The 13,033-nt window shown below is 45.7% G+C and overlaps 1 protein-coding gene across 4 annotated transcripts in view; it reads right to left on the bottom strand.

Annotated features, from left to right (window-relative positions):
• KANK4 (KN motif and ankyrin repeat domains 4) overlaps positions 1-13,033 on the bottom strand; it is a 135,645-nt gene that overhangs the window by 87,143 nt on the left and 35,469 nt on the right. For 3 of the 4 annotated variants that reach the window (XM_066597724.1, XM_066597723.1, XM_066597725.1), the window contains exon 2: positions 170-241. In XM_066597724.1, the coding sequence (XP_066453821.1) occupies positions 170-185 (16 nt within the window). In that variant the 5' untranslated portion in view covers positions 186-241. Of the gene's footprint in view, positions 1-169; positions 242-1,288; positions 1,309-13,033 lie in introns of those variants that run through there. The other variant, XM_066597726.1, reaches the window with a different exon arrangement.

Raw genomic sequence — 13,033 nt, 5'->3', positions numbered from 1 at the left:
CATACGCTCATGCGAAGAGCCCTTATAGTCAGAGAATTACGGTATCCGTTTTGCATAAATTGCTCCTTTATTTATAAACGAATGCAATCTATTCCATACATTAACCCCTGCTGCTCCGACAACCATGATGCCCAATGCGAACCATCCCCATTAAAAATCTAGTACGTACCATTCGTTTTCTCCATGGTTGGCTGTGAGGTTAACTAGCAAACTTCATCCACACAATAAAACGGGTGAGAACCTAGAAAAACAGAACACAGATCAGGTTAAACGTGACATTTTGACTCCACCACCCGGAGCTTCACAAATAGCACAAAAGCTACAGAGGAAACCAACCAGCAAACTCAATACACAAAATCAATGCAATCTCTTCCATTCAGCTTTCATGCCCCCCTCCTTCTCCCGCCTCCTCCGACCCACAAACAACGCGGCTCCCGCAGGTGCTTATTTATATGGGAAAACACTATATAGATCAAAAATACAAACGGCGCCGACGGAACAGATTGTCCTCGCTCGAGTACATATGTTCACCGCGTTATTTCTAGTTCACATTAAAGCGCACATGGAAATTAAGTGCCCCCCCCTCTCCCCACGCTTTATATGTCTCACCGATTTCCCTTTGAAATACATCACCACGGACAGATACTGCGGGAATAATTTCACAGTCCGATGCCAGTTTACACAGACGCAACTACACAGCTACATACAGCCTGGTTATTGCATCCGCTCATATCTATTGGATAAGACATCAGGTGCCCCCAGTGCAGCGGCGCCCATATCAATCATATACCAGTGTGGCACACGGTGCACAGCGCGGGCACCCTCCCCCTACAGGTATTAACTAATTTAGTGGTGAAAATCAAAAAGCGAGCGAGCGAGCAAGAATTCTCCGGGCTCCACATCACCTGCTTTATCTCCAGCACATAGCGAGATCATTAAAAAAATTTGCATACGTTACATAACGTTCACACATAAAAGAGATTTAATAAGCGACGGCAAGAAATGAGATGCAATTACTTGCCCCGTGCATTAACTAACACATAATCTGGGCTAAAAATGAGAGGAGGCAAAAAAAAAAAAACGAAAAAAAAAACCACATTAACAACTGCTCATTAACACCATCGCCACCTCCGAGAGCCAGAGGCTGTCATTTTCTTCTGCATTGCAGTTGGTTTAGCATGGAAGAGGCAGAAAGAAGAAAAAAAAAACGAAATCCCCCGTGGGGACCGGAGCAATCACATTTTCAGGAGGATTGCATTGCCTTGTTGTGACATTGAGGTTCTCCTACCTGCGAGCTCGGAGAAAGGGCCCAGAAGTTTGATGTTACCTTCTCAGACAGATCTGCTCCCATTGCAGGTCAGAGAGGGGAATGTTTACAGCAGACAGCGACGTGTGTGTTCTCACTATTAACAGGCTCTGTCAGGTGACCGATGACCTTCAGAGCAGAGCAAATAAAAAATAGTATTTTACAGAAAGTGGGATAAAAGGTAGAGACGTCGCAGCCGGTCGTATCGGTTCTCGATATTGGTATGGATCGGTTTTCTGTAGGGGGGGGGGGGGGAAGTAAGTGCAAGACAAAAACTTCTGCAACATCGAAGCAAAAGGGAAAGTTTTGAAACTTTGTAGAAAGAAGAACACAAAATAGAAACATAAAAGACTTGTTTAATAATTAACAGCAGACCCGGCCACGGCGTATTAGTAATAGTACATTGTAGAGACACGGGAGAGGAGGCTGTACGCCCGCCCGAGGGGAACCTGCCGAGTACGCCGAGTATATTATTCATCTTCTTCGTTAATGCCTTTAGAAGTAACGGACTGCAGACCGGCATCTGCTGCGAGCGGCTGCCAGATGGGTTTTATCTTAAGGGCTCCTTCACACGGGCGTTTTTGCGTGCGAAAAACGTACGCATGCAATACGCAGAGAATTGAAGCCACTTATATGAACGGGCTTGTACACAGTTTCCGTGCGCATTTCTCACATGTTCAAAAAAATAGGACCTGCTCTGTTTTGTGCGAATGTGCACAGCAAAAGGTCCCCATAGAAATCTAAGGGAGTTGCACGTATGTGCGTGCAGTGCGAACACAAATTTGCAATTCCATGAAATAAAGAACAAATCTGGACATATGTAATAAAGAACCCACCCTTTTAAAGCAGGGCTAGGGGTTGCGTTCTGCACATATGCACATGCCCTACGTGCGCAAAAAAGTACAATAACGTATGCAGATGTGCACAAATCAACCTAGTTCACAGCGCAAATACGTGGCGATGAAGCATGCGCATTTCCGCATATACGTCTGTGTGAAGGAGACATAACTGCGGATTTTGATGCGGAATTGAAAGTGGCTTTAGTCCAGCTTCACCTGGGCGTATTTACGTGCGTATTTGCGTGCACGATACGCAGAGAATATAACCCATCGATTTCAGTGGATTCGTTCAAATCCGTATTTTGGTCGCACAAAAAAAAAAAAAAAAAGAACTAATCTGCATATTTGTGCACCAAAGGTCGCCATATTTCTCTCGCAGCTGGTCCTATTTTTGGATGATTCCTGTCAAGTTATTGCCTGTTATTTCCTATGGGATCTTTAAAAAAAAGTCGGATCGCACTCGCACGCCACGTGATTTGCATACGAATGCGATTCGATTTTTACCAACTAACGGAAGCAAATGTGAATCGCAAGTGCATAGATGTGATGCGTTTTTTTCTGGGAAACATCGCATTCCACTCGCATGCGCATCGAACGGCGTGCGAGAGCCATGCGAAGCATTGAAGGTCCCATTGAAAAACATCGCTCATGTATACGACTCCATTCAAAAAAATTGGGGTTCAAATCTCAAACAAGCTTCTCGGCCGTTTCACACGGTCAAGAAAATCCCGCGAGGTTTGTGCGTTGCGAGATTTGTATTTTGCGTGCGCATTTTGGTTACAGGAAGAAAAAAAAATAGAACATGTTCTACTTGTCTGCATATTTGTACACCGAAGGTCTTTATAGAATCAATAGGGGATGCGCAAATGCGAGCGCAATACACAAGGATTGTGCAGGAAAAAGACATGTGGAACTCATAAAGACTGATTAGCCATTTCAATCGCTGTGTTTTTGCTTGCCGCATGCAAATAAACATGCTTTGCGGGTGCAAAAAGTACAGTCAAATACGTCAATGCACGCGCAAAAAAGTATTGCTCATTTTGCAAAAGCGGTATGCTCATGCATGTGCAAATACGTATATGCGCGTGTGAAGCCGGCCCACAATCTGCCTGACAGCCGTTCATTGAATGACAGCTGAGCGCTGCCTGTGATTGGTCACAGCACTCAGCCAATCAGAGGCAGCACTTTCTGTAGGCGGGGATTTTTAAATCCCTGGCAACTAGAATACAGATGAAGACTGACAGGGACGGGGGAGAAGAGCCGCTTGGTGAGTTAAATTTTTAAGAGCTAGGGGTGATTTTCGGTGTAGGGCTTATATTTCAATCCCCACACCCCCGAAAATCATCACTGCGGGGGTTGCCTTCATCCCATCGCTTTCAATGTGGCGGCAGCAGCACCGGCCCGATTGAAAGCAATAGGTTAGCATCACGGTCCTCTGCCACAGCTGTGACAGGGGATTCTTTTATCCCCGGGGAGTCCCATCATCACTGAACACTGTGAAAGTGCTGCACAGTGTTCAGTGATGAACGGCCGTTTGTGGAGCAGCTGCGCTTCTACAAGCACAGTTACTCCAGTGGCATGGAGCTTCGGTCACGCGCATTTTGCACATCCGGGGAGCACATTTTTTTGCGCGCATAGGTGCCCAGGCCTGAACGAGTCTTTTTTGCGTGCCCATCAGCTTACGTTACTGTATCTTTTCTGCCCGTGTGACATGTTAAATTGAATGTGGCAAACAAACGCACCGATTGAAATGGCTAACCAGAATTACGCAGTGCTTCACACATCTCCTTGCCTATTCCATGCACATTTTCGGATCCACTATTGGCTTCTATGGGGATCTTTAGTGCGCAGAAAGCTAGAGCAGGTTCTATTTTTTTTGAGCTGACGAAAATATGCGCATGTGAATGAGCCCAATGAAATGAAATGAAAATGTGTTCCGTTCACTGCATATTGTGTCCATGGGAAGGAGCCCTAATAGTGTTATTCCTCATGTACACAGCTTATCCTGCTGTGTGTGTACCGCTGGGCGGTGACGCAATTTCCCGTGATACTTCCACTGTGATCACACCGCGGAGTTTCATGGGACGGACGGCTTCCATTGACTGCAATGAAAGCCGTTCGCGTGATTTTTCTCCGCGATTAATAGAACATACTGTGATTCTACGCCACGAGCCGAAAATCGCACTTGATGACAGGGAAGAATCTGTTGAAATAGCATGTCTATGGCCGGCTATTTTTGCAGGATTCGCGGCGAGTGTCTGACCGCGAATCCTGCAGCGATTATCTGTCCGTGGGCATTCAGCCTTAAAGCAAGCAACAAAAATTTTAAAAACGATTTCTCGTGATCTGGCAGAAGACCAAACGAAAGTAAAGTACATAAAAAAAATATAGTCATAAAAAGTATAATTTAAAAGATAAAATAAAGTATTAAAATGAAATTAAAATATATAAAATATAAAGGTCATAAAAAATATAATTCCGAAGTTCCAGCAAATTACGAGGTATAAAAGCTTCTCTAAGGGGTTAAATACTGACTTCAGCCCATTCTATGGCACCTGATATATTGCAGATGTTGAGTTATATACAGGCTCGCTTGAACAGGGGCCAGGTTATTCTAAAGGATATACAGTTTGGTTACCTGTGCCGAGCCGTACAAAGCGCCGCAACAATATGAAGATCTAAGGTAGAAAACGGACAAAAAGGGGAAAAACTGGCCAGATCTGCAAATCCAGCGGGAGCTCTCCTCCCACGGGGGCCTCTGCAAACACCACGACGGAATACTTCCATTATTTTCATAAAGAAAAGCTATAAATGGGGTCTTTATATCTCGCGCAAAAATAAACGTAGACGTCTGTTGCCTTTTCTATATACTTGCATGGAATTGTTCCTCTTTGAAATGTTGGAGGCGCCGATATAAAGTGCCTTCTGGGAGCTCCAGTGCAATGGGAGTCTGCATGGTTGGGCACTGCCAGATGGTAAACTTCACTATAGGTTATGCCAACATGCCGAGTCCCTCCCTGAATGCGGGGTCTGGGGCAAAAAGCTGATCGCCCCGGGTCCCACTCTTGCCACCCGCAGCAATAAATAGATTTTGCCGGGGAAAAGGTGCAACCATCCAGGTTGCTGCGGGGGAAATATAGTAATTCAAGACAGCCATTCAGTCAACCTGTAATATCAGGACGGCAGCTGCTCTTACTGGGTCATGGACCCAGGAGGTCCATGATGTTCGTACGCCTTGGCACAACCGAACGCCTTTAATTTATTTATGTCTATACACGATGCACTGCAAAAATAGCATGGCACCAAGTTAATGTCATGGCCGCTGGCCATAGTGTGAGCATCAGGTCCCGGGTGATGTCACACCGTCAGCCCAGGCCCGTGACGTCCTCATGCCAGCGCATGCTCACTGTCGCTTTGGCACTTGAAGCTGTGTATGGGAGGCTGGGAGGTGGGAACAGCCAAGCCAGGCAATCGCTATCAGTCTATATATTTATTCTGGCCCCTCCTCACAGGGGGCGCTGATAATTCATTGGGTTTGCTCTGATACCCTGTTTGGTCATACTATTTGAAGATCTGGTCTGTGACACCCTACTTATGTGACTCTCAGTCTGAAGAAGATGTATCTGGTCTTGTCAGCGGCTCTCTGTCTACTATTATTTCTGGGGTGTTTGTGCATCATATTCCCTATGCTATAGTGGCAGATTCTATATCACATCCTTGCCACTTTTTCCCTGTCACCATCTAGGGAAAGTCAGGGTCACCCCAGTTTCCTGACGTAGGGTTGCCCTTATCTGGGCGAATGCTCTTCTTTTAGGCAGGGATCCCTTTCTCAGAGCTCTATGGTCAGTTTCCCCCTATCTCCATTTGTGATTTTAGCGCTCAAAGCCCCTTCATCAGGTTAGTTGACTAATGAACGACTCAGTACTGCTACATCAAGACGTTGTGCATTGCATCAAACATCGTTCTTTATGGGATACCAGCTTGTTGTATTTTTTTATTTATTCCATTAAAGATATGGATTTTAATGAGCTTCTACTGTAAACTGGATCACCAAGTGTGTAGAGCACGTCCATAACACTCTCCCATAGAAGTCAATGGGTCTCTTCCTGTCCATTGCATGTAGGACCCATGAGGATGCTGTAAAGCAGAGGTCTCCAACTCCAGTCCTCAGGGACCACCAACAGGTCATGTTTTCAGGATATCCTATGGTAAGAACACCCGTGGCAATGTCTGAGGCACCGACAATAATTACATCACCTGTGCAACAGTGAGGAAATCCTGAAAACATGACCTGTTGGTGGTCCCTGAGGACAGGAGTTGGGGACCTCTGCTGTAAAGCATATCTCTAAGTGCAGTTCAGGCAGTGACTCCCCTATAGTCACGTTCATTGAATAGACCATGGAGTAGATATAAATCTACATTCAGAAAATACTACTGATCAGAGAAGTAGAAAATGTCTCATTATCTGCTTTTGATTAGCAAAGATTTATAGATGATGTATTCACTTTTAAGGGATTTCTGTAGAATCAGTCATATAATCAGTCAATGCGTATTATAGGAAAACTGAAGTCTCCACATCACTGGCCCTTCATTCAACCATCTACATACACAAAGGAGAAGACAAACTGTGCAGAAGAGTTTTTCTGTAGCAATTCCAGAAATAACTGCGGCCTCACTGGGAATATTTGTTCATTGTGAACTTTTTCTCTTCCACACAGGAAATTGATGTAATGAGTTTCCAGTATGGTGAACGCACGACCTGGACAATCCCTTCTGCCGCATGACTCCAGAGTCTTATCAGAAGCGCCATGATGGGCTTGGCGGTGATGAACTTGGCAAAGGGACTTAAATAATCAAAACCTAAAAAAAGTTTAGGAAATAATTTGCAAACTTCCTTTCATCCAGTCTTGGCAAAACCTTAAAATTTCAGGACTATCTGGATTACAATGTGCTACAGCATCTCTGATTTGTAATTAGTGGATTCTCCTTATCAACCGGCTCAACCAGTGTGGCTGGCCCAATTAGGCCAAAAGATGTCCTCATGTGGTGGTGAATGGCTCCAAGGTTACCGGCAAAATTCTTGTAGTCATTGTCCACCATGGGGAGGCGTAGTTTGGCCAGCCCCACCCTAGGGTCTCACCTTCAGTTTTATGGTCTTGCGAGAATCCACATTGCCTGAAGAGGAGCTGCGTCAAGCCGATAGTCTCAGGTTGTGAGACCCACAAAACTGGCATAAAAATACAATCCATGATTTGCAATGGGTACACTTACATGGGCAACCTCGGTGTATAGATACTATACCAAAAACAAGATCAGTGATGGGCTTAGTGGTGAGGAACTTGGCAAACGGAACTCAAAAAATGAAACCTAAAAAAAGGTCAGGAAATAATTATCAAAGTTCTTTTAACCCAGTATTACCAGTTGCAGGATAAATACAGTACCAGAACCAAGCTCTGTACAGAATTACAGCTCTAGAACCAAGCTCATACCATAAATTGAGTACCAGAACCACGTTCATCACATAAATACAACGCTGGAACCAAGCTCATAACATAAATACAGCACCAGATCTAAGCTCATAACCTAAATATAGTAGCAGAACTAAGCAAATGTGTTGCGAGGGCACAAGAGGAGGATTCCTGTAGGTCCACAAGAAGTTCATCTGGGGAGGCGATTGCCCCCAGCCTACATCTGCCTGGTATTCTCCCTACAAGCTGGTGATCAGTGACCTATGTGACCATATAGGTCGCACGTAGCCAAGTCTGACCATGAGCGTATGCACCACCGCTTCATTCATTTCAATGGGACTGTGCTTGTACCCATCTATCTCTGGTGATCCTGCTGAATAAAAGCAGCACATACTTGCCTTCTGTTCTATTTATGTTGGAGCCTTCGAGACCCCTGCTTTTGGGATCGGTGGGAGTCCCAGCGGTTGGAAGCCCACTGATCAGGACTCTGAATAGGTTTTTGGACTCTGAAATCAATCATTTTATGGGTCCATTCACTGACAGCAAGTAGGCATCTTGAAACTGAGAAAGTTGGAGAACTTTGTACAAGTAAACTGTATTGACCTAAGAGTGCAAAACCCCTAAATTGGTCGGAGAAGAAGAAATCCAGCATGAGGGTATGCAACATCTCATTTCCTTTGTCTAATAACAGGAATATAAAACTGCTCCCGGCTGACAGCCCGTACTTTACAGCCAGCAGCCAAACAACTGCTGCTAAGGGTCAAAAAACTTCAAAAGGATGTCAGCTAATTGTGCCGAGCCCGTGGCCGGTTCAAATACCGGTGGCTCTCTGAGTGCCGTAATTTGTACTGATGAGGACATTTAGCTCACAAATAAATTGCAAGAGTGCGATGAGGTTTATTCCTCCTCAGACGGAGAGTGCGCAAATCTCACATTACTTATGCTGCTTACATTCTGATCCGATGTTCTCCAAGATCCGCACACGTCACACTCTTGGAACAAGTCCCCCTCGTGTAGAAGATGACTGACCGGATCCGTCAGCATCACTGAATGATTTCTTCTGCTGACATCATGCAGAGAACGCACTCTCATCATCCGCCGACCTTCTACAAGTCTGGTGCCACACGGGCATAAGCGCATCAACGCGCGCATATATGCAATCGGTGTTACGTATTTGTGCGTGCATGTGTGTGTTTTAAGCCTTATTTACACAAATATATATACGGCTAATATGGCCGCGATTAAAAATGGCGACCATCTGAGGCATCGGTTTACAATGTATCCTGCGTCCAGAACTTATCCTTACTTATTAACTTAATTGCCCGTTTCAATGATTGGGAGTTGTGTGGGTTTTTGCGCACATAAAATAAAAAAAAAACAAAAACGCATAAATATACAGGCTCTGCAATCCCTAGTTCCCTTTATTTTTTATGGTCGCCATGGTTACATGCGTTAAAAAAGGATCGCATTCACATCCTGCGGATGCAACCTGTTTTTTAATGCACCCACTGAAATGAATTGGCAATTTTCATCAGAAATTCATAGAAAAATAGAACATGCTGGGTTTTTTTTACCTTGACCGTCCTTCGAGTACAAAGAGCTCATGTGACTATTCCTGTTCAAAACAACGCGTTCGTATTTCTGCGTGATTTCGGTCCGATTTTTTCCATCTGAAGAGTGCATTGAAAAATCTCCCGAGCGTACACAGCCTGAACCTGCAGCACTACAAGGTTTCACGTCCGTGGCAGATCCGCAACAAAACCGCCGCCAAAGCCGCATTTTTGGATTTTGCCACTGCCTATTTTTTTGCATATTTTCGGCTGGTTGCCTGCAGCGGATATGCTGTGTATGAAGCCCCCTCAACGTTCGGCTAGCCCTTGCCTGATCAGAATGGAAGGGGTGTGGTATAAAGTTTCCGGTTAGTAAGTGGTTAAAGGGGCTCCCTGGCTTACAAAAACATTTCAAATACCCTAAATTAAAGGGGTTGTCTCACGGCAAGCTTTACCTGTCATGTGGACACCCCAGCCGTGGTAAAAACCTGCAGTGAATAGCAGCAGGTGGCCACTCATGTGCACTACTGCTCAATTCGCTTCAATGGGACCACCAGAAATAGTCAACTCTCTCGCGGACTCATTCAAGCAAATGGAGGGGCGGTGTACAATCGTGGCCGCTTCCTTCCATTCACTTTGAGAATGAGCCACAGCTGCGGTGTCTGCATGACCGGGTAGAAATCAGCTGCAAAAGAGAGTCTCCTACTGTGGAGGATCCAAGTGTGCAGTGCTCCATTTTTCCTGTTGTGGCGCTGCAGGAGAATTGAACACTGATTGTTGCTAGGTCCTACACACACACAACTTACAAAGTGATTGCTGGGAATCCCAGAGAAGTCATGGTGGTGATTCTTCTACCAAGAAAAGGATTAATCAAAGCAGACATTATTGTGATCTCAGACTTCTATGGCGTATCCACAGGATGGGCCATAAAAGTCCAATAGGTATGGGTCCAATCTCTGGTTAGTTATTACTACCACCGTCCCCGACCACCCTGAACGTGGTGATTGGGGATAGTCGGGAGGACAGGTATAGCGAAGTTTAATTTCCCAAATCCACATCACATTTTTGCAGCGTGGATCTGCCACAATAATCCACATCAGAGATCTGAGCCTCCGAGTTCTGCCACGGTTTGCATGTGGATTTTGTCCCATTCAATAGGGCAAATAAGTATGTGGCCGCCTGGAATGGAAACCATGTCAAGCATCAACATGTCATTTCTTTTTTTTCTGTGGAGCAGATTCCAAAATGCACATCATGTGAATTAAATGGGACTAGTGATGAGGGAACGATTGACTAGTCCGGTTCAGCTGGTTGGACGAACTCAGTTCAGTCTGAATTAGTTGAAACTGAGCCAGAAGTTCCCAAGCCACTAAAACTGGTGTATAACACTGTCTCAGGCTGACTTCACACAGGTGAGTACGATATTGGGCTGTCAGTTACCGCCCGATATCGTGCTCGCCAACATGTCATTTGCTCGTGGAGGCGTTTTTATCTTAAGACCGCCACCCATTGCCCATTGTTTGCAATGAGGAGACCTTACATCGCATTGCACTGCAGCCCCATTGAAAACAATGATAGATGTGATACAAGACCACGCCCAAAGATAGGACATGCCCATCCAATGTCCCCATATCTCCCTCTGTGGGAAGTGCGCAAATGAGTGTACCTTGCGAACAAAAATGGTGCAATATGCTGTGCAATTTTGTAAAAAAAAGAACATATTTGGAACTCATTTGGCTCAGGAGCCATTAAAATGGGGGTGGGGGAGAGTTCCGTATGCAAATGAACAAGCATGCGCAGATATGTGCGCAAATCAACCTTGTTCGTAGCGCAAATATGTTAAAGTATGCACATTTGCGCATACACTCATCTCAAGAGGCCCTTGGGGGGGGGATGGAAGAGCCAGGAGCAGGAACTGAGCTCCCGCCCCTTACCCGCCCATCGCCACTATTTGCAATGGGAGGGACAGAACAGGGGCGGAGCTAAGCTGTGGGACTTAGCTCCGACCCCTGTCTCGCCCCTCCTATTGCAAATAGTGGCAAGGGGCGGAGAGGAGGCGGGAGCTCAGTTCCTGCTCCTGGCTCTTCCATCCTCCCCCCACCCCCTTCCTGCAGACAAGGACACCGTATATCGGCTCAGCGTGAAAACTGAGCCGATATACAGTCGTCTAAATAAGCCCTTAGACAGTGTTATACACCAGTGTTCAGGACTAGTGTTGAGTGAACCCAACCAGCGGAACTTTGTCTCGGGTAGAACTTTGCTAAAAGCTTGGTTGGGGTTTGTGCCGAAACAAACTTTTAGCAAAGTTTGCCCTCAAACAGGATTCTACTGGTTCGGTTCACTCAACACTAAAGGGAAGATAAAATTGTTGCAGATTCCAACTCGGATTTCAGCGTGGAATCTGCATTAAGAATTGGGAGTATAACCCGTTCACACTGCGGAATTTGACCATGGATTCCAAATCTGTGGTGAAAGCCGTTGCTATCTTCGCAATCTATTGAACGCTATGGAAATCCACGTCGTTGTTCATAAGGTGATGATTTTCCAGGCACAGATTCTGAAATGTGTTGTAAAAAAAAGAATGTACCTGTCAATTCTTGACGCGGTTTGCGAATTGGATGGCCGCACACAGATTGTTTTCCATTGGCCGGAGCTAAATCTGCGCGCAGAACCGCATGAAAATCAATGTCAGAGCTCCAAGGCTCAGCCTCAGATCTGCCATGGATTAAAGTGTCAGATCCACTTTGGAAAAATCGTACGTGGATCTGCCACGAAAAATCTCACCTGCTTGTACCTGTGTAATCATCAGATTTTCCTGTGTTCTCACTCATTGACAAGAAGCAGAGATCTTGAAAAAGTTGAAGATCTGAAATTGCATGCAATGCAAATGCTTCATTTCCTAAAAGCTGGAATATCCCTTTAAGAGCTCGATCTTGGTGACACTTTTCCTTCAAGGAGACCTCTGGATGGATACCGACGCCTCCACTTGAGATCACCCCCAAAAAACCTCTCGGCAGATGGCGAGCCTGCGCTGGTGAGAACATATGGGTGAGCATGCGATTCTGACAGCTGCCCTTGGTTAATCAGGTGTCATGGCAGACAACTTCAAAGAGATCCTGTGAATGTTGAGAGATGAAGAAGTAGCAATCAGTGCCAGGATATGCCCAGATCTAATAATAGCGGGCGATTGTCGTAACGCTCACAAATCCTCTTTCTCTGGACCCTTGACTTATTCGTATTGTCCAGACACCGGGATAACAGTGACGATGAAGCCGCAATATTAATAGAGTCTTATTTTTCTCCGAATTCCCCAGGCTTTGTTGTCATTGTGACTTGTACGCTTCCAGAACGCCGGAAATAAATACAGGCTGCAAGCTGGAGAAAATGACAGGATCACAGCCGGCAGAGATTGAATTCAATTTCTGGGAGCGGTTTGCAGGATGTCACACGGAATATTTTCTGATTTTGATGGGCACAGAATTGCCCGCAGCCGCAAATGTCACTTCCATCAGGTACAGAAAAAAAAGTAATTCTATTAAAATTTTTTTGCAATTTACTTCCAACTATAAGGTAAAAGTCCAACTATAAGGGCTTATTCACAGGAGAGTATATAGGCCGCCGTTTTCACGGCCGGCCGATATACGCTACCATCTGAGCTGCCTTCCTCCTTCCCTCCTCCTCGCCGACTCTCTCCTCCACTCCCGCTGTTTGCAATGGGAGGGAGCGGGATGTGGGCGAGGCTAAGGTCTGCCCCTGTCCCACTCCTTGTCTGCAGCCAGCAATGGGAGGGGGTGGAGCTTATCCCCCCCCCCCCCCATTGCAAACAGCCAGAGTGGGGGAGAGAGGCAGACAGCCAGGGAGGGGGAGGGA

This window comes from Eleutherodactylus coqui, chromosome 3 (genome assembly GCF_035609145.1).
Source record: "Eleutherodactylus coqui strain aEleCoq1 chromosome 3, aEleCoq1.hap1, whole genome shotgun sequence".
Lineage (NCBI taxonomy): Eukaryota > Metazoa > Chordata > Amphibia > Anura > Eleutherodactylidae > Eleutherodactylus > Eleutherodactylus coqui.
Note: the sequence above shows the minus strand (reverse complement) of the source record. Positions and strands in the feature narration are given on the sequence as shown.